This window comes from Natrix helvetica (assembly GCF_964273705.1).
Source record: "Natrix helvetica genome assembly, chromosome: Z".
NCBI lineage: Eukaryota > Metazoa > Chordata > Lepidosauria > Squamata > Natricidae > Natrix > Natrix helvetica.
In genome coordinates, this window is record NC_138554.1 from 50914453 (window position 1) to 50938024 (window position 23572).

Below are 23572 nucleotides of genomic sequence, written 5' to 3' on the forward strand. Positions count from 1 at the left end.
GAGGGTCAACTTATTTATGAAAGCACCAGAAGACAAGATAAGAAACAATTGATGGAAACCAATCAAAGAGAGAAGCAATTAAGGAAAACTTCCTAACAGTGAGGACAATTGATCAGTGGAATAATTTACCGTCAGAAGTTGTGGGATTTTTTGAAGAAGAGACTGGACAGTCCCTTATCTAAAATGGTATACATAGGTTCTCCTGCTTGAGCAGGTTGTTGAACTAGAAGGCCTCCAAGGTTCCTTCCAGCTCTAGTCTTTATTATTTATTTATTATTTATTTATTATTCATGCTTCTAGACCGCCCCCTCTCCCAAAAGGGACTCGGGGCGGTGTACAGTCCATGCAAAATATATCAAAATACAATAAAAATTGAATATGTACATTTGGAATGGAGGAGGTTAAAAATGGAATTAAAAGAACTGTACAAAGCAATATATATAAATATAGGATTTTGAACCCCTAAAACACACACAATAAGTTAAAAACAATACCCCTAAAATAACCAGTTAATACATTTGCCAGGAGGGACAGTTGTAATTATGCCAGGCCTGCTAATCGGAACAGGTGAGTCTTCAATTTTTGCCGGAAGGAGCGGAGGTCAGTAGTGGTTCTAATGTCGGGGGGGGGAGGTCATTCCAGAGGGTTGGGCCCATCACAGAGAAGGCCCTACTCCTTGGTGTCGCCCGTTGGCATTGCCTAGTGGACGGCACCAGGAGAAGTCCCTCTCTGTGTGAGCGAATTGGCCGCAGGGATGTATGTGGGAGGATGCGATCCCGCAAGTAACTAGGTCCCGTGCCATGGAGCGCTTTAAAGATGGTAATCAGCACCTTGAAACGCACCCGAAAAACCACAGGTAGCCAGTGCAGCTCGCGCAGGAGAGGTGTTACGTGGGAGTACCTCGTACTCCCCATCACAGCCCACGCGGCTGCGTTCTGAACTAACTGCAGTCTCCGGGCGCGTCCCAAGGGCAGCCCCATGTAGAGAGTCTGCTTATTATTTATTTATTTATTTATTTCTTAGATTTTTAAACCGCCCCCTCTCCCAAAAAGGGATGCTTGATTGATTGAAGATGGGATTGAGATTTTATTACTAATACAATAATATTTTATTATTGATTTTATTACTATATGACTAGAAGGTTACATTGAATCTCTCCGTTTGTGGGAATGCATTGGCGATGATGTGAAATACAAATATTGTCTGCTTTAATCCAAGCTGCAGGATTTACATTTTAAAACAGTTCAGTTTATGAACAGGGAAACAGAAATTTGAAGAAGAAAAAAACTTTGCGCTCCACTTTCAAATTGTAAATCTATAAATACTAGTAATATATGAAGAAGGAGTATTACACCTTTGCCTCCTTGAGTATTAAAACAAAGGTGGGATAAAAATAAAAAAAAAATGCTGATGTACTCTTGCATTCCAGTTAGGAAATAAGTCCATCAATCCTACAAGATACTCTTATTTCGCTCTGCTGTCACTGTGGTTATGTAAGCAAGGTCTGAAGCAATCTGTACTATATTGTTGAACTGATATAGCTAACATTTTCTAACTTTATTAAATTATCCGATCCTCTGGCATCAGAGAATTTTCTATAAGGCAGCAGATTGTTACATTAATACTGTAATGTTTTCGGGGGTGGGTGGGAACGGGACCAACTGAGGGAGGATTCTCATTCAGCTACCTCTGCCGCTCCACCTCACGCTCCTTGGGACCACGTAAACAGGCCTCCTCCTATTTTCCACTGGGTTAATCAGCCGGCACTAGGACCAGGAAAAGGGTTTATCTGATCCTTTTTAACGAGTCCGGTTCTCTTGTCAAGACTTTTTGTTGCCCGGGCACGTTTTTCAAATAGTTTCTTGCAGTCTTTGATGTTCAATTGGCAAGGAGGAAGGGCAGGACACCTCCTGCCTTTTGAGAGAGAGATTTCGCTAATCTCAGAAACGTAGAAACCAGAATCCTTCAAGAGGGGATCTTTTTTTTTTGGCCCATCCTAGCTCAGGCCGCTGTTTTACACGTCGACGGAATTGATGCTGCTTGGCTGGAATCCTGTAGGCCGCCTCTGTTTTAGCAAAGCGCCTCCTCCGGCTCGTTCTTTCCTCGCCCTCTCATCGTAGCGTGCAACCTCGAAGTGCAGCTTTTTTCTCTCCTTTTTGCACAATTGTTCCATCGGGGAACATCATGAATTTGTTGTGCCTTATCTTCGCCTTGAGTTCTTGGGGAGTTCACAGCTTGGGAGACCCCGGCCCCTTAGAGGATGTTGTCATTGATAGATACTACATCCCCAAAGTATGCTTGCGAGAAGTTCAGATGGGTGACTTCGTCCGCTACCATTACAATGGGACCTTTCAAGACGGCACCAAGTTTGACTCCAGGTACTGGCTCGCTCGGTAAATCCAGAACAACTGTCCGAGGGAAAAGTCAGGGCTGTTTTTTAAAACTGCTCATTTTTTGTCGAGATCAGGGATAGGTATGCGCTGGTTACGAACAATGCCGTGGAATCATTATTAGCCCCATTAAATCTGAATTCCAAAAGATTAAGTATATTACTTATTAGTAGAATTCGAAGGGGAAAAATTCCCATAAATTGCAAAGCAAAAACAAAAAAAGTTACATTTTATTCTTCCATTTTGCAGAGTATTTCTGAAATATTAAATTCAGGGGGGGGGGGGACGGAAAGAAGGCCACACCCTCTCTCTCTCTCTCTCTCTCTCTCTCTTTGAGGAATTTTGTATCTTGGGGCTTTAATAAAGGAATTTGGCATTGCTGACCATTCACATCACTTCTATGTGACTGCACAGATTTGTGTTGCAGTAGACAAAGCATGGAGGAATGTTATTGGAATAATACAGGGTTAATTTTATAAATTCTCAGTTCTGAATGAGATAGAAGGTGGGACTGGTTTGGGAACCAGATATCTGAGTGAAGGAGGGATAAGATGGACTCCTGTCTTATAGTGGGGTTGAGATGCCAATGCAAAATGGTGGAGAATTCAATGTGGTGAACTTTTAAAAATGTGTTTAAATCTACTAGCTTAAACATGTTAACATGTCATATGATTGCCCACCATGTCTTGAAGTTTACTTTTTGACCAGAATATTAGAAACAAGTTTGTTCCTTATTGAACAACTAGATAAAAGCTGTCTATGCATGTTTCCTTTTATCTCTGCAAATAAAAGAATGAAGAGATTTGAAAAGGGAAACACTCTGAGAACTGCAGTGTGTTTTTTTTAAAAAAAATTTATTTTTCTTTCTTTTTTTGTTTTTATTATTATTTTGCACCAGCGAGGTTAAAACCAATTTCGTATTTAATACAATGACAATAAAGATTATACTTATACTTATAATGACATCTACTATTCATGTCAAACTATGTTTGCTCTAGATTTTGATGTGGAAACTTTATATTTAATTATTTTCACAATTATTTCTTTTAGAAAATGGATTTAAATTAGGATTGTACCATGCATTAATCACTGTTATTGACTCCCTCAACATCTGGTTGTCCAATGGCATTATTCTGTTAAACATCTATACAGAAGAGGTTCCCATTGAATTTAATGAGATTTACTATCGAATAAATGGAAATAGAGTTAAATTCTGCATCTGCCATAAGATTACCATTCATTCAGCATCTGAGAAACTTGGGAGCAGGGTTTCTGGACATGATTTGCTTGATTTTTTTGCCCTAGAACCCCATATTAAACACATGTATTTGCACTGCCTGGGATTTCTGAACACGCAGCAAACTTTCTCTAATCCCATGCTTTCCATTTGTATTTGACTACAACTCTTATCATTCCTATGCCAGTAAAATTACCCCAGTGGCACCTGAATGGGAAAACTAAGCCTTCTATTAGTTATATTGGCTAAGAGCCATTGATTAGCTGATCTTCCACTAAGACTTTTTTTAACAAGTATTTATGTAAGCATTCTTTCAGTAGATCAATCCAATATTAAGCTAATATTCATAATAACACCACGAAATAAAGAACCATTCCTTTAACAATGCCAAAATATTGAAAATAAATTCTTTTGCAGTAGCTGGATATAATACTCTGTTAGTTCAGCATCCGTGAGTATACTATAACCTTTACTTATACTATAGTACTCAAATGTATTACAAAATTTCAATGTTTCCTTCAAGTGTTAAATATTATTGCCCTTAATATTTAGTGTTGATTTTCATCTAGACGGATCCTCAGACTATTTAAAAGAAAGAGACAGTGAGTTGCAAAGGGATGCCAAAGAGATAGTGTCTGTAATGGGATCTGCAATTTTGGCTGTAGACGTGTCACCTCATGAAACCATAACAGCCATAATTTTGAATGGGTAGATTTTGCAAGCTAAAATTCCATTCCTATTCCAAATACATGAAGTAGGCTGCAAGCCCTATAAAATGCATACCAGTTTATGCCTGCTTTAAATTTTCAGAAGATTTTTTGGTAAGGAAAATTCAGTCCCAGTTTAATCTGCAAATTTGGAAAGGCTGTGGTGACTTAGCTGCATTCGGAATGTAAGATTCTGCTGTTCCACTCTGAGCAAAGGAAGCTAGAGATCATGTTTCATTTTCTTCTTTGTGTGCTAGAAAAAAAAAAGGATCACTTTAGAAGGAAAGATTTGCAGAATTGCTTTCTTACTAAAACATCCATCCATGATCTGGATAAATAATTAGGTTGAGATACAACTCTGTTAAACAGATGGATTCTGCTTTTCCAGCATGACAATAATTATAGTAGATCTGTACTAAAATATTCAACTGCATTATTACTTCAAGAGGGAATGTTTAGCCCAGAGGTGTCCAACCTTGGCAACTTTAACTTCAACTCCCAGAATTTCCTACCTATCCATTTAAAGTTTACAAATCTTAAAGTTGCCAAGGATGAACATCCCTGGTTTAGTCAATCCGTTCTGTGCATGGATGATCACTGTGACTTATTATTATTATACTTGCTTTTTTGCATATTAATTGAATTATAAAGTAAATTATGGCCAAAGGACCTTTACTTGCTGATTCTTCCAGCTCCTTTTCTTTCTATTTTTTCCACAACCAGAGTTATGTCCTTCTCTATTTAGATTTGCATGGATACTATCCTAAACCAGAAACAATGCAAATATGATAGATGGAAAAAATCCTGTTGCGGGTAGAATCTTCTAACAGAGGACAGGCATACCGTTCAAAGGGAACAAAAGACATTTGCAGTATTCAGGCTTAGTTGATACTCTATATAAATTGTATTGATTTCAATGGTAGGTTGGGCTGAGATACAGAAACTGGCTACCTCTAGCAAACTTTATGATCAAATGAAAACATAACTCTTGGTCTTCTTAGTAAAGACTGATAAGACTGAGCAGCTGAAGTTTTTAGGGATCTTCACATTGGTTTTTTTTTTTTCATCATTAAATCTGGGTGAGGTAACATTGCTCCAAACAGGGTTGATTTGGGGCTCCTCCTGGACTCAACAGTTCTTGCTCAAGGAGCACAAACTCAAAGGAGACTCTTTGCACACTTGTTATTCCTAGATAGGGGGGTACGGCTTGTCACTCATGCCATGATTGGAAAAGTGCAATACATCCTGAATAACATTCAGAAACTGGTCCAGATGCAACACTGAAATACATGCAATATAGTGCATGCTGAGAGGTATGCCCACACAACACACTGCTACATGAATTGAACTGGTTTCTATAGGCAATTCAAGGTTTTAGTTAGCACTTTTAAAGGCCTACATGGCAGGCCAGAATATTTGCAGAATGTTTCTGTCCATCCCATGAGATCAGAGTGGCATGTTCCAGGTCCCATTGGTGGAGCAGTATTTTTTAAGGGTTCTTGGCTTAGATTTTTCTTTAATTGATTTGTAAATTTGTGTGATGTTATTTGTTCACCACCCAGAATTCCACTGGTACTTAACCATTATAGAAATTTGTCTAATAAATAAATGTATGTTTTATACTTCATTGACTCCCTAAGCTGCTACATTTTGTTATTGATTAGTGACCAATTTAGAACAATTGTCCAATGATTTATTCTTTAATGCTCACTCTTTCTGACAATAGTTTCTTCCTCCTCCAGCTATGACCGTGGTGCTACTGTGGCAGGTTTCGCAGGTGTGGGACGACTCATCACTGGCATGGACAGGGGCCTGCAGGGCATGTGTGTGAATGAGAGGAGGCACCTCATTGTGCCACCACACCTTGGCTATGGCAGCATCGGTGTTGGTGAGTATCAAAAGGAAAGATAATGACAATGAACTTTGCTTACAGATCTAAGTTACAAAGTTGCTTCTCAATCACAATTACAAATATGCATAGTATTTTCCAGATTTCTTTTTTCCCCTCCATGCCATATATTTTCACCCATAATTGTTTTTTCCACCATTTTCTTTGCGAATATCTTCTAGCTATATGATAATATGGAAAGATATAATGCTGTGTAAGGACAGTGTACATGGTATTCTCCTGGTCTCCATTATAGTGTATCTTATTTTCAAATCCTTAGCTGGTCTCATCCCACCAGACACCACCCTCTATTTTGATGTCATCTTGCTTGACATTTGGAACAAAGAAGACAAGTTGCAGATCACCACCCTCCACAAGCCACAACAATGTAATCGCACAGTGGAGAATTCAGACTTTGTACGTTACTACTACAATGGCACACTTCTGGATGGAACCCCCTTTGATTCAAGGTAAGAAATTCTAAAGCATAGAGATCAATTTCTTGACAGCTAAGAATCAAATGTTTATAAAAAAATAATCAATTAATGGCCACAATTGGGCATATGATGAGATGATATCACAAGGGCCATGATCTATGTGGTTCTACTGAAAGAAGTTTGCAGGCTACACTAAATCGTGTCACTTGCAAAGTTCTTTCTGTTGCCTACTTTGGTGCTAACATATTACTTGTGACTTGGTTCAAAAATATATCCAAGAAAACAATTTCTATAATCAACTCAATTTCATTTTTTTCAAAGTAGGAGCAGCAATCCCCAAACAACTATACAGTTGCAGTTGCAGAAGAAGCAGACATTCCCAGCCCAAGAAAATTAAGTTGATTGACCAAAATGTTGTAACCTTTTAACTTAGTTAGAAAGCAGAGACCTTTTTGAAAGTCATTAATTTCTACCTAATTACAACAGGGTCTAATAAGAGTAGACAGATATCAATATTTCATCTTGAGTGATTATTGCCAGAGGCATCCAAATTTCTTTCTCTTTTACGGTACTGTATTGGACCACTGCTGGCTGCTCAGTTTTCCTTCATTCCCTGAGCTGCTTCATCTACCTAGTATTCGATGTTTTTTTCTCTCCATCCTCTCTTGCTTCCTAGCTATGGAAAAGACAATACTTATGACACCTATGTGGGTTCAGGCTGGCTAATCAAAGGTATGGACGAAGGCTTGCTAGGGATGTGTCCTGGAGAGAAGCGGCAAATAGTCATGCCTCCTTTCCTGGCCTATGGAGAGAAAGGTTATGGTAAGCTGGTGATGAAATTCATGTATTTCTTCTGCATCAAGAGATGGTCCTCTTCTTTTGCTATCAAATCCTGAGTCACAAAAATATGCAGATCTACTAATTTGGATTTCACAGATAATTTATTTTGTGTGCTTAAAAAGCAACCACCACCCATCAATTTTAGAGTTTATGTGGAGAAGTAGACCTTTATAGGGTGAGGATTGTGGCTATTAGCTCTACTCTTACATAGGATCCTTTGTAGTTTTGGGATTCCCTAGTCATTCTTCTTACCCTTCCAGCATCCAGTTATTTAGGGACTGCAGATCTCAGAATCCCCAGTTGGTTAGGAGAAATATGTGGATTATGTGCAGTATTAGGATAGGTTGGGGTTTTTAAATTTTATTTGTTTGTTCATTTTACACCAAGTGCTGCTAGCGAATGAATTAAGATTTGCAACTGGGCATTTTTTAAACGAATGTCAAAATCTTTTCCCACAAACATACCGTCTTTTGTATTCCTCCAGAGTGAATGTCCATAAATAACAAACACATATACAGCATACTGTGTCACCCAGCTTAATAGCATTGTTATCACCTCATCTGGCTCAATTCATATCTGTGCCAGCCTGAGCTGAGTCCTTTCTTTCTCTCAGGTACGGTCATCCCCCCACAAGCATCTTTGGTTTTTTATGTTCTTCTGGTGGACTTGCACAATCCAAAAGATAGTATCTTCTTGGAGCACTTGGAAGTGCCAGCATCATGCAGACGCAAGGCTGTGACTGGAGATTTCGTGCGGTACCATTATAATGGCACTTTAATGGATGGGACCCTCTTCGATTCCAGGTGAAGAAAATATTCTGCAGAATCAGTTTCAAAATCTGATGATTACATGCCCATACACTCTTTGTGGCATGGAAGTATGGAAATGACTAGCTTTTTCTAGCCTGGTTCCTTGATGTTTATTTTATTTATTCAAATGTATTAGCCCCCGACTCCAATGGATTCTAAGTGGTGTACAAAATTGGAGAATCAAGAAAATTAGATAAAATACCAAATCCAAGAGATGGTCCAGATAAAAAGGATCTTATAAACAATACAAATAAACAAGAGCACCAGAAATATAATAACACATTGATATATCAACCCCAGGCTTGTGACCAAAAACAGGTTGTAAGAACTTTCCAGAAGTTGCAGGAACAACCTCCAGCCTTCATTCTGAGTCCTAACCAGCCTTTTAGACATCAGCAATTGGCTGATAGAAAGGTAGAAATGAAAATGAAATGAAAAAAGATCTTTGAATTGAAATTTACCTTGAAAAATACACCATCAGAGAAGAAAATAAGTTGCATAGAGACACGATAGATTTGAAAGCCACAACTAGCATAGAGACGTGATAAATTTCAGTCAAGGGACATTACCCAGCATGAGTTGCTTTCTTAAAATTGGATGTTCAAAGTAGGGTTTTGCCACAAAATTAGGTGTTCAACTGAGTGAGCATGACTGAAGTTGTACCTCTTGCTAGAATCAGGGGTTCCTAATATTCTCTGGCAGACTCCTTACAGCAACTGGGTACATGTGCCAGAATATTTGATGCCATCACAACCTTCTGCAAATAGCACTACAAATATTGCTATCCCATATAATAGATTCTGGCCTGAATAAAACAGCATATGTTTACATTATGCAAGATAGAAAGAACCAGTTCATGTCAGCCTTTGTTAGGGTATCATACTTATACAATTTAAATTGTCATCCACAAAGGGGAAGTACCAGTAAGAGCAACCAGAACAGCATAAACTGCTAAACCAAAATCCTGGTGAATTATTTTACCATGCCATTCAAATAAAAATACTTAATAAGAAAGTGCTCCCATTTCCGTGTCCTATAGGTTGCTCCTTTTTTATCTTCATAAATCCAGATCAGTACATTCAGAAGATCAATATAGCCAGAAAATGACTATTCAGGCATGTTTTTCCAAATACAGACCAAAAGAAAAAAAATTATTGCTGGGGAGCAAGAAATAGAAATCCTCTGCTTGCTGAAATCCTAACTATTTGAATTTGATTTTAAAAATGGTAAGGGATGAGAGGCTTCCATATCTTTTATTTTATTACTTAAGCCAGATTTGTGCATCTTGTTGTGATCTTCCTTCCCTTATTCAGACGAACTTTATTTAAACGAGCTTAGACAGTTTGAGCAGTCTAGCTGAGAGTGAGCAATGGGTTTTTCTGTTAGCAACAGTCAGTTCTTCCTCACAATTTATTTTTTCTTTCAATTCCAGTTATTCACGGAATCATACTTATGACACTTACATTGGAAAAGGCTATATCATCCCTGGAATGGATCAAGGACTACAAGGGGTCTGCATTGGTGAAAAACGACGAATACAAATTCCTCCCCATCTAGCCTATGGAGAAAATGGGGCAGGTAGGTAGCAAGGAAATTGGGGAAAGCTTTAGTGTAATTATAATAAACATTTTTATATGTATAAACAAATATTACCTTCCAAATGTGTTGGACTTAAGCTCTTGTAACTCCCATGCCCATTGTACAATATAACCTGTATAATCCAAGCACATCTAGAGAGATCTGTTGGTATTTTCTTCTTGATCAGATACAGTAATCTGTATCTGTAACATATAATTATATCATGAATATAAATTAGGCACTCTTAAATTTGGCCAAGAGTTCCCTATAAATCTGGAAGTGCAGATTTTAAGATGTCTTGAGGTAGCTATGTGGTTCAATCATTGTATGGTTACTTGGAATGTCCAGACAGATGAACCATTGGGAATAAAGTCTGGAGATTCTCAGTCATCTGGTCATAGTTGTCTCAAAGGCGATTTTTTAAAAAAGCAGCTGGACTGTCCTCAAGGGAAAAAACAGTCCCATTGCCTGTGAAACACTGGCAATAAGCTATTATGACACTTGGAATGCAAATATACTTATAAACTTAAATGTTCAGCTTTTTGCAGTATTTCATTTTCTATTTTTCTGTGTTGTGCCACTTTAAAGAACATATTTTACCTGACCTGGAAATAAATCCATGTTGTTTGTGCTGTATGGCTCGTAATCAAGTTATTTTATAGGCTAATGATTTATTTCATTGGAGTGGAGTCACACTTTTCATCTGGGAAATTAGGGTGGCATGTATAGCACTCCGTTCTCCAAATTTTTCACTCCAAAATTACCGCACCTGTTTTTCACAAAAGCGGGGCATGCAGAGGGTTTGGGAGGCCTGTAGAGTGCTCCTGGGGGCTGGGGAGGGCAAAAATAACCCCTGTTTTTGTCAAAAATGGGCCTGTTTTCACTCATTTTTGCCCTTCCCAGCCCCCACAAGCACTCTACAGGCCTCCCAAGCCCTCTGCACACTTTATTTTTGCGAAAAACGGGATGCAAGGGATGAGGTTTCGGGAGCTAAAAATGCTGTATTCAGTGTATCAGATGCACCTAGGTTTTCACCCTTTTTGGGGGGGGGGGGAGGTGTGTCTTATACTCCGAAAAATACAGTATCTAAATTAAGTTGAACAGAGACTGTTCCAAAGTAACCAACTTTCTGTGACAGTGGATAGATACAGTATACACTTTTAACTCCTAATCAACTTATCTTCTACATCACAAGGGCTGTCCTATAGAATATTAACAGAGCAGTACTAATTAGGGTCTAGTTATCCTAACACCTATTCTCTCACTTTGCCTTATGGTAGAGTTAGCTCTGCTCTTCTTTTCCTTGCAACCTTAAACACTCAAAGATCCATTTGGACCCGTTTCCCAAAGAAAACACTGGGAACCACAAAACCTGGGTGGGTGTGGCTAATTTGACGTCACTCACTCCCACCCAGTCACATGATCCCTAGCCACACTACGCAGCTGGTCATTATGACCATTAAGAACCAGTTGTTAAAAAACATCGGGAATCACAAAACCCTTTTGACATCTGTCTCTTTCTCTCTCTTCCCCCCTCCCCTCTGTGTCTCCTCTCTCTCTCCCTCTCTGTATCTCCCCTCCTCTCTCTCCCTTTCTCTGTCTGTCTCTCTCTCCTCCCTCTCTGTGCCTCTGTCTCCCTCCCCCTCTTTTGTCTCTCTCTCTCCCCCACCTCTCTATGTGAATGTTTCTCTCTGTCTGTCTGTCTCTCTCTCTCTCTCTCTCTCTCTCTCGGAAAGCCGAGGCTTGGCCAACCCAGTGAGCTCTCCTTGGGGCTCTTTTCTTTCTTATTGCAACTTTTTGGAAATCCGGGATGGCTGAGGAACAAGCGCGAGGCGTGACGGAGATTTTCCTTCAGGTGATCCCCTACCTCCTCTCATGGTCCCCTGGCCGGCTGTGCGCATGAGCAGGGAGACCTTCCTCAAGGAAGCAGTCGGACTCAGCCAAAGTGCAGCAAAAGTGCGTGCAGGGTGGCCGCTTGCTTGAGAAGGATCTCCCCGCTCATGCACACCTTCATAGCCCCGCCACAGCAGGCCAGGGGGTCATGAGAGGAGAGGGTTACCCGAAGGGAAGCCTCTGCTGAGGCTCGCACTTGTTCCTCAGCCTGCCCGGATTTCCAAAAATTGTTAAGAAGAAGCTTGCTGGGTTGGCCCAGTTTCGGCTTTCTGAGAGAATAGACAAGGAGACAGAGAGAAAGAAAGAGATATACAGATATATAGAGAGATAAAAAGTGGAGGAAGACTGGCTGATGTGCGAGCATCTTTGGCAAGGGTGCTCCAGCTTTTTCCAAGTCTGACCCCCGAGATGGGTGGGTGAGGTTCGGTGGGGCCAGCCCCCTTTTCCCGCTCCCCTTACTCCAGTGGAGCGGTGACACCACCGGCTTTCATTGATAAACATCCTGCAGGAGGCAAAAGTCCCCCATGCAAGTTTTAAAGCGATAGCTGGACGCTGTGGGCCCATCCCTCTTTCTGCTGTCCCATCCTCCCGGATCCCATTCCCACCCCACTAGCCCTTATGTTAGCGAGGCCGGCATCGGTCACAGTTGGGGCGGCCCATTGTCTCAGGGCGGAGAGCAGGTTGCACATCTCCCCAAACTATTGAGGCACGCCCAGCACCAACAAGGGGTGGAAGAAGCTCCAGCAAAAGTGAGATGCCAGAGAATCAGCCTCAGCTGCTTCTCCATCACCTGCCATCGCCCTTACCTTCTCAGGGCAGGCGAAGAGTGACTGGGAGGGGACAGCGAGTGTCGGGGACAGCCAGTGGTGGGGTCACCCACAGCAGAGGGCCCAAAGTGCTGCGTGTGCCTCACATACGGCTCCAGAGCCGCGGGTTGCCGACACCCAGACTAGAGCAACCCTGAGATACAAGAGATCCTGCATAAAATATGAAAGTGTCCAGTGTCTACAATTTACTTGATTCCTGCCAAGGATGACTTTGCATTCCATAATAGGTAATACCGTAGTGTGAAAAAAGTTTTCAGAGGACATAAAGTTCAAAATTCAGTGGACTAGATTGTGAAATCAAAACAGAAGAAATGGCTGAGTTTATTCTTCATGGTGATATGCTTGATTCTGTCTTCATGCAGTATGTGAACCTACCAATTCTTGTTAGATCACAGTTTGTCTCAACATGGTGTATATACCTTGATATCATAGCTTGTTCAACAAACCAATGATTAAAACAAACTATGGGTTAACATACCATATTTTTTGAACTATAAGATGCACCAGAGTATAAAACGCACAAAGATTTCGAAAAGGAAAACAAGAAAAAAATATTTTTGCCTTTCCCGGCCCCCAGGAACACTCTATAGGCCTCCCAAATCCTCTGCACAACCCATTTTTGTGAAAAATGAGACGTGCAGAGCAGGGTTTCAGGAGGCCAAAAATGGCTGTATTCGGTGTATAAGATGCACCGACATTTTCACCCTCTTTTTTGGGGGGTGGGGGTACGTCTTATACTCTGAAAAGTACGGTATAAAAATACAGGGAATAGATCAATGGACAGTGTTGCCTCATGCACTGTTTGAAACTTTCTGGAACCCATGTTCCTGGAAAACAGAACAGCAAAATATTTTTGGTCAGCCAAATTCCACAGAAAACCTACATATGTACTCTTCTCATTCTTTCTTGCATTCTTTTGTATTCCAGGGAACAAGATACCAGGCTCAGCTGTACTTATATTTGATGTCCATGTCGTTGATTTCCACAACCCCACAGATTCTGTAGAGATAGAGACCATCTTCCGCCCTGCAGACTGTAACGTCACTGCTCGGGATAGAGACTTTGTTCGCTATCATTATAATTGCTCACTCCTGGATGGCACCAAGCTTTTCTCTTCGTAAGTTCCTAGCTCCAAGTTTATTTCAGTTAAATATCTAACCTGCCTCTACAAAAATGCCAAAGTGGAAATATTGATCATATACAACATAGGTTTTTTTATACCTGTATGAACTAAACATAACACTCCTGATTTGAATTCATTTTTCACCATCAAAAATTGACCCCTGTCTATCTCAAAATCACTGTATAAACCTGAAAACATTGGAATTTCTAAATTACAAAAATAGTTGTTTTAAGATATTTCTTTCTTTCTTTTTAAGATATTTCTTTCTTTCTTTCATGTTTTATGAGAATACCACAACCTTGTCAGTGTTCCACATTGCTTTAGGCTAAATAAGGAGATAAAGTAATTTGCATAATCAAAACAGTTGCAGAATTTAGGCTTCTTAAATCTAGAATTCTACAGAAAAAGTTTTGGAGAGCCAATAAGGGATAGATCACAGTATTCTGAAAATCCAACAAAGTATTTTCAAAAGGACTCAATAGGTTGTTTCCCACTAACAGGCATGATCATGAACATCCTCAAGAAGCTACCCTGGGTACCAATAAGATAATTGAAGGCTTGAACAATGGCCTACTGAGCATGTGTGTAGGAGAGAAGAGGATTGTCATTGTTCCTCCACATTTGGGACATGGTGAAAGTGGTGGTAAGGCAATTTCTTAGCAAACATTTCAGATTATCATTCAGATATACAAGCTGACCAGAAGAAATGTAAAAATAAATATTGGATCCTGAATCCCTTCCTGCCTTCCTGTCTGTCCCTCTCGTCTAGATATCATTATTGGGGGGAAAAATCAGTCAATGTGTGTGTGAAAGGTGATACAGGTCGTCCTTGAGTTATGGTGGGAAGTCAGAGGATTATTCAATGAACCACTAACATTGGCAGAGCTAAGCCGAGCATCTAGCAAGAAATGGAAAACTTGAAAGGATTTCTTTCATCACTAGCACTGGCCTTAGCTCTTCCAGTTTTAGTTTCTCTAGCATTATACTAACAAACCTGAAGCTGGTGAAACCAAGTCATTTAATATTAGTGAGAAACTAACACTAGCGAAGCTTAATGCTGGTAGAACTAAGGCTATTATTTAGTGTTAGCAATAAGCTAATGCTAGTGCAGCTAATGCTGGCAGAGCTAAGGCTGTCGTTAGTGAGGAAAAGAATATCACCAATGGTATTTTTTTTTGCCAAAAAACTTTTAAATTTATTTTTAATTTTCAAAACAAACATAAAAATCCTCCTTCTTTACATCCTGTAGAAAGTGTATCAGTTGGTTACAAACGGTTTTTGTGCATCTCTTCTACTGTCATCAAGTATAATTCATATTAACTCTAGTATCTTAACTCAAATGTTTATACATATCACCATCATCATACCTCCACTTTTATTTGACTATAATTTTTAAACGTCCTTCATCATGAAATATAGCAAAATTTAATACATAACCATACTGGCAGTTCATTTACTTATTTATAAAATCCTCCATTAACATTAAATCCTTATATCCTATTCTAGCTAAACATCCATAATATTTAATAACAAAGTTTTCTAATCCTCCTTTCCAAATCGCTGTTTACAATTTACATCCAATTTCCTTATATTATACCCATTCATATATATAGATTATTATTATTATCTTTTCTTTATTTGGCTATATTCTATGTCACAACATTTTCTCCTTAATAATCAAAACTTAACTGTGCCTAATTTAGTTCACTTTTTTATTGTTATTATTATTATTATTATTAACCTTTATATATAATCTCGGGTATCATTCAATATTCATATCCAATTATTGCTTATCATAACACTACATATTGTATACAGTATTATCATTATCAATTTTTTATTTAACTATACCTATTATCACAAGAGTTTCACTAGGTTTAGCTAGTAGTTTTACATTAAACTCTTCCATCTATCAACCTGTATCTTTCCAATAACAAAACAATCTTATGTCCTCTGCCATTTGTGGTATCAATCTTCTAAGCTTCTTCTTAATCAGCTTTGTATGGACTAGTCCTAACAACTCCTTGCTTGTAAGATCTCTCATATAATCCTGATGCCCTCTTTCTGCTTCTTTATTCCACTTGTCTTTAGTTGTCAGCAGTGTTATCCATATTTTCGTTAATAAATAGTCCATAAATTCTTTACTTTTTTCTTCTTCTTCTATGTCTTGCCCTTTGAAATAGGTTTCCTCTCCATTTATTTCCTCTTTCAGTATTCCATTCTTTGCATTTTCAAAAATAAACCAATTACCATAAATGTCAGCAAGTTTAATTGCTTTATATTCATTTTCCACTTTGATTCTTTGAATTTTAATCCCCTCATTATGCATTTGGTGAACATCATCAAAATTTAGATCACGTCTTTCTGTTATCTGTTCCAAAAGTTCCAGTTTTTGTTCAATCCTCTCATATGTATTTGTTAATTTTAGTAATTCTGAAAATATTGTCTGCAGGCTTACAATCTCTCCATTTCCTGACACTCCGCCATCTTAAACAAAGAGCTCTCGCTTGGAAGTTTTTTTAAGTTAAAACAGATTCACAAAAGCCGATTTTTCCCCTCTTCTCTGGTTGACAACATGCTTCAAAGGGACATTTGGCTTACCCCTATCACTCTGTAATGAGCCATCAAAACAAACCGTGAAGAAAGGGAAAAGTTCCGCTTGAATACACAAAGTTCCAATCAACAAAACCTCCCAGCACGTAGCGCTTTTAAAATATTTCTTTTTTTATATCTGTTTTATATTTCAAATTAGAAAAAGAGGTCCAGTCTTTAAATGAATTAAAAAATAATAATACTCACAGCGATGAAAGAGGAAAGCTTTGGTTTATAAATCACCGAGAGTCACAGAAAAAAAAGATAGAAACAGAAGACTTAATCCATCCATTTTAAAAGGCTTGTAAAGGTTTCATCCATGAAGATAGCATATAAAAAAATGGGATAGCCACTGTCCAGAACCGTTTCAAGATTAATTTCGCTGCTTGATTCTTCTATTCTTCAATTTAAATCAATTTTTAAGTTTTTATAGGCAGTCTCTCTTTTAAAACAATGAAGATTCCTCACCAGCTGGAAACACTTTCACTTTCCATTTCTTCCGTTTTGGGGCCGCCCCGACTTCATCAGCCTTGGCTGGATTTTTTGTCACCGGCTTGAAGAAATTTGTCTTGCTTCTTTCAGGGATTTTGCGATATCCCTGAGTTCAGCAAGACGTATTCTTCCTGTTCACTGTCTCTACGGGACAGTTTAGGTCCGTTTGGACCCCCCAGTGGCAAAAGTGTTGATTGCGATCTCAGAGCTTTGAGACCACACATCGTGTCGTCGCGACTTCGGCCCCGCCCCTCCATCAATGGTATTTTTCACTCAGAAAAAAGATGTACATTTGTGGGATTGTGCTAAATAGCCCAGCAACAGAATGGCCTTAAGAAATGATGCATTGATTCTATCAAGATACTTAAATTCTTAGAAACGATTGTTGTAATCTCAAATATAATTTAAAGAGACTATTTATTAGAACAAATATTCCCTTGCCTTTGACTCGCAGAACTAATTTGCATGTCACACTAAGGCATAATGTATTCTTTGTGCAGATTACGTTTAGAATGCTGCATGAACACAGGATTTGGTTTGCTGTATGAGCACAGCATTATGCATATTGGTTTATTTAGTAAACCATGGTTAAGCCCACAATAGCCCAAAGTAATGTATGAACCAAGTCAGTTACTGCTGCCTATAGCACTTTTTTGCATGCCTGGAAACTATATTTCTGCATTACAGGCAGCCCTCAAATTATGACCACAAATGAACCCAAAATTTCTGTTGCAAGGCATTAGTTAAGTGAATTTTGCCCCCATTCTGTGACCTTTTTGCCAGTTAACTGAATCACTGCAATTATTAAAGTGAATCACATAGTTATTAAGTAAATCCAGCTTCTGTTAGTGACTTTGCTAATTGGAAGTCAGTTGGGAAGGTTACAAATGGTAATCACATGACACTGGGACAATGCAACTGTGATAGATACATGCCAGTTGTCAAGTGTCCAAATTTTGATCACATGATCATGGGCCTGATGCAAGTTGTATTAAAAACTGGTCATAAGTTATCTGGAAGTGAGAATCTTCATTGACATGGTCGTAAGTCACTTTTCCAGTGCTGTTGTAGCTTAAACAGTCACTAAACAATAGGTTATAAATTGAAGACTACCTTTGGTGAGATGTTAATCTTTTTCTTTAAGCCCGGGGTGTACCTGGAAGTGCTGTTCTTCGTTTTGACTTAGAACTTTTGCACTTGGAAGTTGGTGTTCCAGAAGGTTATTTGTTCATCTGGCATGGTGAGCCACCACAAAATCTGTTTGAAGCCATGGATCTGAATAAGAACGGTGAAGTCCCATCAGAGGAGGTGAGACTAAGTTCTGTTTCACAAAGAAAGCATCTCATAAAGGATTCAGAACTGAAATGATAATTAGATTGGTTCTTATTGCCCAGTCCATTGAATGCATATATTGGAAAAAAAATAAGAGGTCTAAAGAAAGCAACAAGATTTTTACTTCTAGAATATAAGTTGGGGCATTTCCTGATATGAGATGTTTTGTTTGTTTGTTTTGTTTTTATTGCATTTATATGCCGCCCTTCTCCCAAAGGACTCAGGGTGGCGTACAACATTAAAAAACACACATCCCAAAAGTTAAAAAGAAAATAAATACATATCCCCCCCCCCCAAAAAAAACCGAGTTTATAAGACAATACATTTAAAAATGAGTTAAAATTAACAGGCCAGGCCGGCTTGCTGGAAAAGCCAACTTTTTAGGGTGCGTCGGAAGGACTGGAGGTCAGGGATTATGCAAAGCTCCGGGGGCAGCTCATTCCAGAGGGAAGGCGCTCCCACAGAGAAGGCTCTCCCCCTGGGGGTCACCAGCCGACACTGTCTGGCCGACGGCACCCTGAGGAGGCCAACTCTGTGGGATCGTACTGGACGGTGGGAGGCTACTGGTGGCAGAAGGTGGTCTCGCAGGCATAAGCCATGGAGCGCTTAAAAAGTCATAATTAATACCTTGAATCGCACCCAGAAAACAACCGGCAACCAGTGCAGGCTGCCTAAAAGGGGTGTAACATGGGAGCACCTAGGTACCCCCATGACAACCCACGTGGCCGCATTCTGGACCAGCTGAAACCTCCGGGTGTTCTTCAAGGGCAGCCCCATGTAGAGAGCATTGCAGTAGTCCAGACAAGAAAGGACGAGGGCATGAGTGACTGTGCACAGAGCATCCCGATCCAGGAAGGGGCGCAACTGACGTACCAGGCAAACCTGATAAAAGGCCCCCCTGGTTACGGCCGTCAGGTGTTCTTCTAAACTAAGCCGCGTATCCAGGAGGACTCCCAGATTGCGAGTCTTCTCTGAGGGGGCTAAAATTTCTCCCCCTATTGTCAAAAATGGAACAAGATGTACAAATCAGGATGACGGAAACCACAGCCATTCAGTCTTGGAGGGATTGAGCTTGAGCCTGTTCCTCCCCATCCAGATCCGCCCAGCCTCCAGGCATCGGGACATCACGTCAAGGGCATCGTTTGGGTGGTTTGGGATAGAGATGAAAAATTGGGTATCATCAGCATATTGATGATACCGTACCCCAAACCACGGATGATCTCGCCCAGCGGTTTCATGTATATGTTGAACAGGAGGGGTGAGAGAACCGACCCGTGGGGCACCCCACAAGTGACGCGCCTGGGGGTCGATCTCTGCCCTCCAGTCAACACAAACTGCGACCAATCTGACAGGTAGGAGGAGAACCACCATAAAACGGTGCCCCCCACTCCCAACCCCTCGAGTCGTCGCAGTAGGATACCATGGTCGATGGTATCGAAAGCCGCCGAGAGGTCTAATAGGACCAGGACAGAGGAGCAGCCCCTGTCCCGGGCCCGCTAGAGATCATCGACCAACGCAACCAATGCCGTCTCCATGCTGTACCGGGGCCTGAAATCCGACTGAAACGGATCCAGGTAGACAGCTTCATCCAGGTACTGGGAAGCTGACGTGCTACCACACTCTCAACAACCTTTGCTACAAAGTGAAGGTTGGAGACCGGACGATAGTTGGCTAAAGAAGCTGGGTCCAGGGAAGGCTTCTTAAGGAGGGGCCTCACCACTGCCTCCTTCAAGGCGGTGGGAAAGAACCCCTCTCTCAATGAAGCGTTGATAATTGCCTGGAGCCAGCCTCGTGTCACCTCCCGGGAAGCCGAAACTAACCAAGAGGGACACGGGTCCAGCACACAAGTGGCAGCACTGAGTCTCCCCATAATCCTGTCCATGCCTTTGGGGGTCACAGGGTCAAACCCATCCTCAAGATTCATCCCCGTCGGCTCGCCCGAATCTACCCAGTCAGAGTCCAAGCCTGTCCGGATCTGAGCGATTTTATCCTGCAGATACTGAACAAATTCTTCAGCCCTACCCTGCAAGGGGTCTTCCCCAGTTCCTTGGTTAAGTAAGGAGCGGGTCACCCTAAACAGGGCGGCTGGGCAGTTATCTGTGGACGCGATAAGAGCGGAAAAATGTTGCAGCTTTGCCGCTTCTATCGCCACTAAGTAGGATTTAATATGAATTCTTACGAGTGTTCCATCAGATTCGGACCGGCTGGCCCTCCAGCCACTCTCTAGGCATCTTTTCCGGCATTTCATCTCCCGGAGCTCCTCGGTAAACCAGGGAGCCATCCAGGAATGACACCGGGTCAGAGGCCGCAAAGGCACAATGCGATCTAAGGCCCCAGCGACCGCCCTATCCCAGGCTTCCACTAGGGCTTCGGTCGAGTTGTTAGCAAGGGATTCAGGAAAAGTCCCAAGCTCCATCAGGAACCTTTCGGGGTCCATCAGGTGCCTGGGGCGGAACCATCTAGTCGGTTCCGCCTCCCTGCGGCGAGGGGTAGCGGTATGGAAGTCAAGCCTGATGGGAAAATGATCAGACCATGACAAGGGTTGAATAGAAATATCCCCTAAATCTAGATCATTCATCCACTGCCCAGAGACAAAAATCAGGTCGAGCATGTGTCCCCCATTATGGGTGGGGTCTTGAATTAACTGAGTTAGGTCCATACCTGTCATGGAAGCCATGAACTCCCGAGCTGACTCGGATGTCTCGCCAATGGAAGGCAGATTGAAATCCCCCAGGACCATGAGCCTGGGGAAATCAACTGCCAATCCAGCTAACACATCCAGCAGCTCCGGCAGGGCTGGTGAAACGTAGCAGGGAGACAGGTACGTAACAAAAAGGCCCACCTGAGCTCCAAGGCCCCACTTCACAAAGAGGGACACACACCCACCTATCTGAGGCACAGTGACCTCCTGAGGTCTGAGACTTTCCCTAATAACCACCACCACCACCACCCGCCCCTGCCCTGGGCTCTCGGCTGGTGAAATGCCCGGAAGCCTAGTGGGCATAGTTCGCTAAGGGGCACACTCATGGCCCAACCAGGTCTCTGTAATGCATGCCAGGTCCGCTCTACCCACTTGTATGAGGTCGTAAATGAGGGGAGCCTTATGTACCACGGACCTGGCGTTAAGCAACACCAGCCGGAGACCAGGGTCCTGTAATCCCGTGCACCCAGGGGTGCGAGAAGGGCGATGAGGGTCGGAACGCACGATCGCTTTTAAACAGCAAACCCGCATTCTCCGAACATCATTTGGCCCTCGGCCCCCACCATATCTGCCTCTCTCACAAACAGTAGAGATGGTGAACCCCCCAATGGAATGGCAATTGGACTGTTAATATCAGTGACTTTGTCAGTCAAGAGGATGTTAGTCTTAATTTGATATCAGTTACATCAGCACCCAACCTCACTCCAACCCCCAGTACCACTGTATAATAAAAAGTACTAATATGAAGGCTAAAGTAAGTTAGGAAAACCTGTGCACATGGAGCTTTTAAAATGTTATCTAGTTCCTATAAATATTTGACCTGAATTGTTGTTAAACCTACATTGAGGGAAAATTTTATTAGGTCACTCAAATCTGACTTAATATCTAATTAAACTGATTATTTCATCCTAGCTGCATTATTGCCAGAAATAAATCACTTCATTTGAAATGCTGTACATTCTGGGAACCCATTTGTAGAAATAATTGATCTATTATTGTCTTTTTTTCTATGTCCATTCTACAGTTCTCCACATTCATTAAGTCCCAGGTTGCAGAAGACAAAGGTCATCTGATTCCAGGCATTGATCCAGAAAAAGTAATCACAGACATGTTTCAGAATCAAGACAGGAATAAGGATGGGAAGATCATAGCAGAGGAATTGAAGCTTAAGTCAGATGAGGATCAAGTTAAACATGAGGAACTTTGAATTATAAAGAGTCCCTTTTTAAAAAATGCTCCCATTTGGTGGTCCTTTCCCTATTTGTGGGAGCAAATTGGCCTCCAATCACTGCTATACTGGATATAGGAAACCAGTAGTTTTTTTTTCCTCATTTGGTTTTGCTTTGACTGTATATTATTGGAAATGAGTTAAATGAGAAACAAAACCCAATGGACTAAATGAATGATGATAAATCTCCCAATTCACTAGTTGCATATCCTTCTAGAAACATTCTTCCATCTCAGTTGAATTATGTGTATAGAACATTGTCTTACCCAGAAATCATGACATTAAAACAAACATTTTGCTTGGGATCTGTGCGTTCAGCTGTCCAAATCAGAGTTGAATTCACTATCAGAAAACCCAGACTGGCTTATTGAAGCCAAATAAGCAGTATCAGGACTCTGTATTCACTAACTATTTTTAGGTTTTTAAGGGAAACACAACCCAAATTTATTTTTGGTATAAATTAGAATAAGCAGACATTTTTTAAAAAAGGATTCCTGCATGATGCTTAAAGGATTTAATTGGTTCAGTTTTTTTCTCATGATTTTATCTTTGAATTCTGCTATTAAAGGACAGGGTTTTGGATCAATACTAATCTTGAAAATCCAGAAGGTCTTGATCAGAAGGGCATGATCATAATTTACTTTCCTTAAACCAGCTTTGGTTGTATTTTTGCCTAATAGGGATCTATGATTAACTGATAAAATTAACTGTTAAAATTCTTGAAGCAACCAGGTCACCATAAAAAACTGACTGGTAAAAATAATGTATTTTTATGGCAGGCAATTGGACTGTTAATATCAGTGACTTTGTCAGTCAAGAGGATGTTAGTCTTAATTTGATATCAGTTACATGAGCACCCAACCTCACTCCAACCCCCAGTACCGCTATATAATAAAAAGTACTAATATGAAGGCTAAAGTAAGTTAGGAAAACCTGTGCACATCCATGTCTGAGATACTGAGGTACAGGTTTCAACTGAATCATTAAAATTCTTGAAAGCAACATGCAATTGCTTTCAAGCAACAAGCAACAGGGCACTTATAATTATATTGACTTATGTTTTTTTCTGAAGGACAGAACTCACAAGTCCTATTTGTAGTGTTTGCACACAATATACAGACAGATGCATTGACACTCACAAACAATTTCTCCAAGCTGGTGCTTATAGAAATATATGGATTTCAGTTCTCATGCCTTTTTCTATCTGAGTAAATGATTTTCTCTCATGCGCTTCAAGTTGTACATTAAGTCATTCAAGGAAGTCCTAACATAGCAGTCACAGGTTTTGAAAGCATTTAAGTCACCAATGGAACAACTATTTATCATTACATAGAAGGTACAAAATTAAAATGTCTCTTATGTTCCACCCACCTAAAAATAGTCTAGGGCCCATTATCTTTTACTGAAGAGAACATTCAGAAATGTACAGTATCTAGAATTCTTTTGAATAAACCATAATGTTAAGGATTGAAATCAGTGAAATCATTACTAAGGTATG

At 40.5% G+C, this 23572-nt stretch overlaps 1 protein-coding gene across 1 annotated transcript; it reads left to right on the forward strand.

The window, feature by feature from the left end:
- Positions 1 to 1873: 1873 nt before the first annotated feature.
- FKBP10 (FKBP prolyl isomerase 10) lies at positions 1874 to 23304 on the forward strand. Its single transcript, XM_081971596.1, has 10 exons — positions 1874 to 2378; positions 6077 to 6222; positions 6503 to 6692; positions 7336 to 7481; positions 8113 to 8302; positions 9741 to 9886; positions 13534 to 13723; positions 14230 to 14372; positions 17958 to 18121; positions 21871 to 23304. The coding sequence occupies exons 1-10, from the start codon at positions 2185 to 2187 to the stop codon at positions 22051 to 22053; spliced, it is 1692 nt and encodes a 563-aa protein (XP_081827722.1). The 5' UTR covers positions 1874 to 2184; the 3' UTR covers positions 22054 to 23304.
- Positions 23305 to 23572: the final 268 nt, after the last annotated feature.

What these genes read in the sequence shown, in the direction of transcription:
- FKBP10 (XM_081971596.1), top strand. Translation starts at nt 2,185, where the DNA reads ATGAATTTGTTGTGCCTTATCTTCGCCTTGAGTTCTTGGGGAGTTCAC. An exon ending in CTATGGAGAAAATGGGGCAG is followed by an intron (nt 9,887 to 13,533) that starts GTAGGTAGCAAG and finishes TTTGTATTCCAG; the next exon opens with GGAACAAGATACCAGGCTCA. An exon ending in GTGAAGTCCCATCAGAGGAG is followed by an intron (nt 18,122 to 21,870) that starts GTGAGACTAAGT and finishes TCCATTCTACAG; the next exon opens with TTCTCCACATTCATTAAGTC.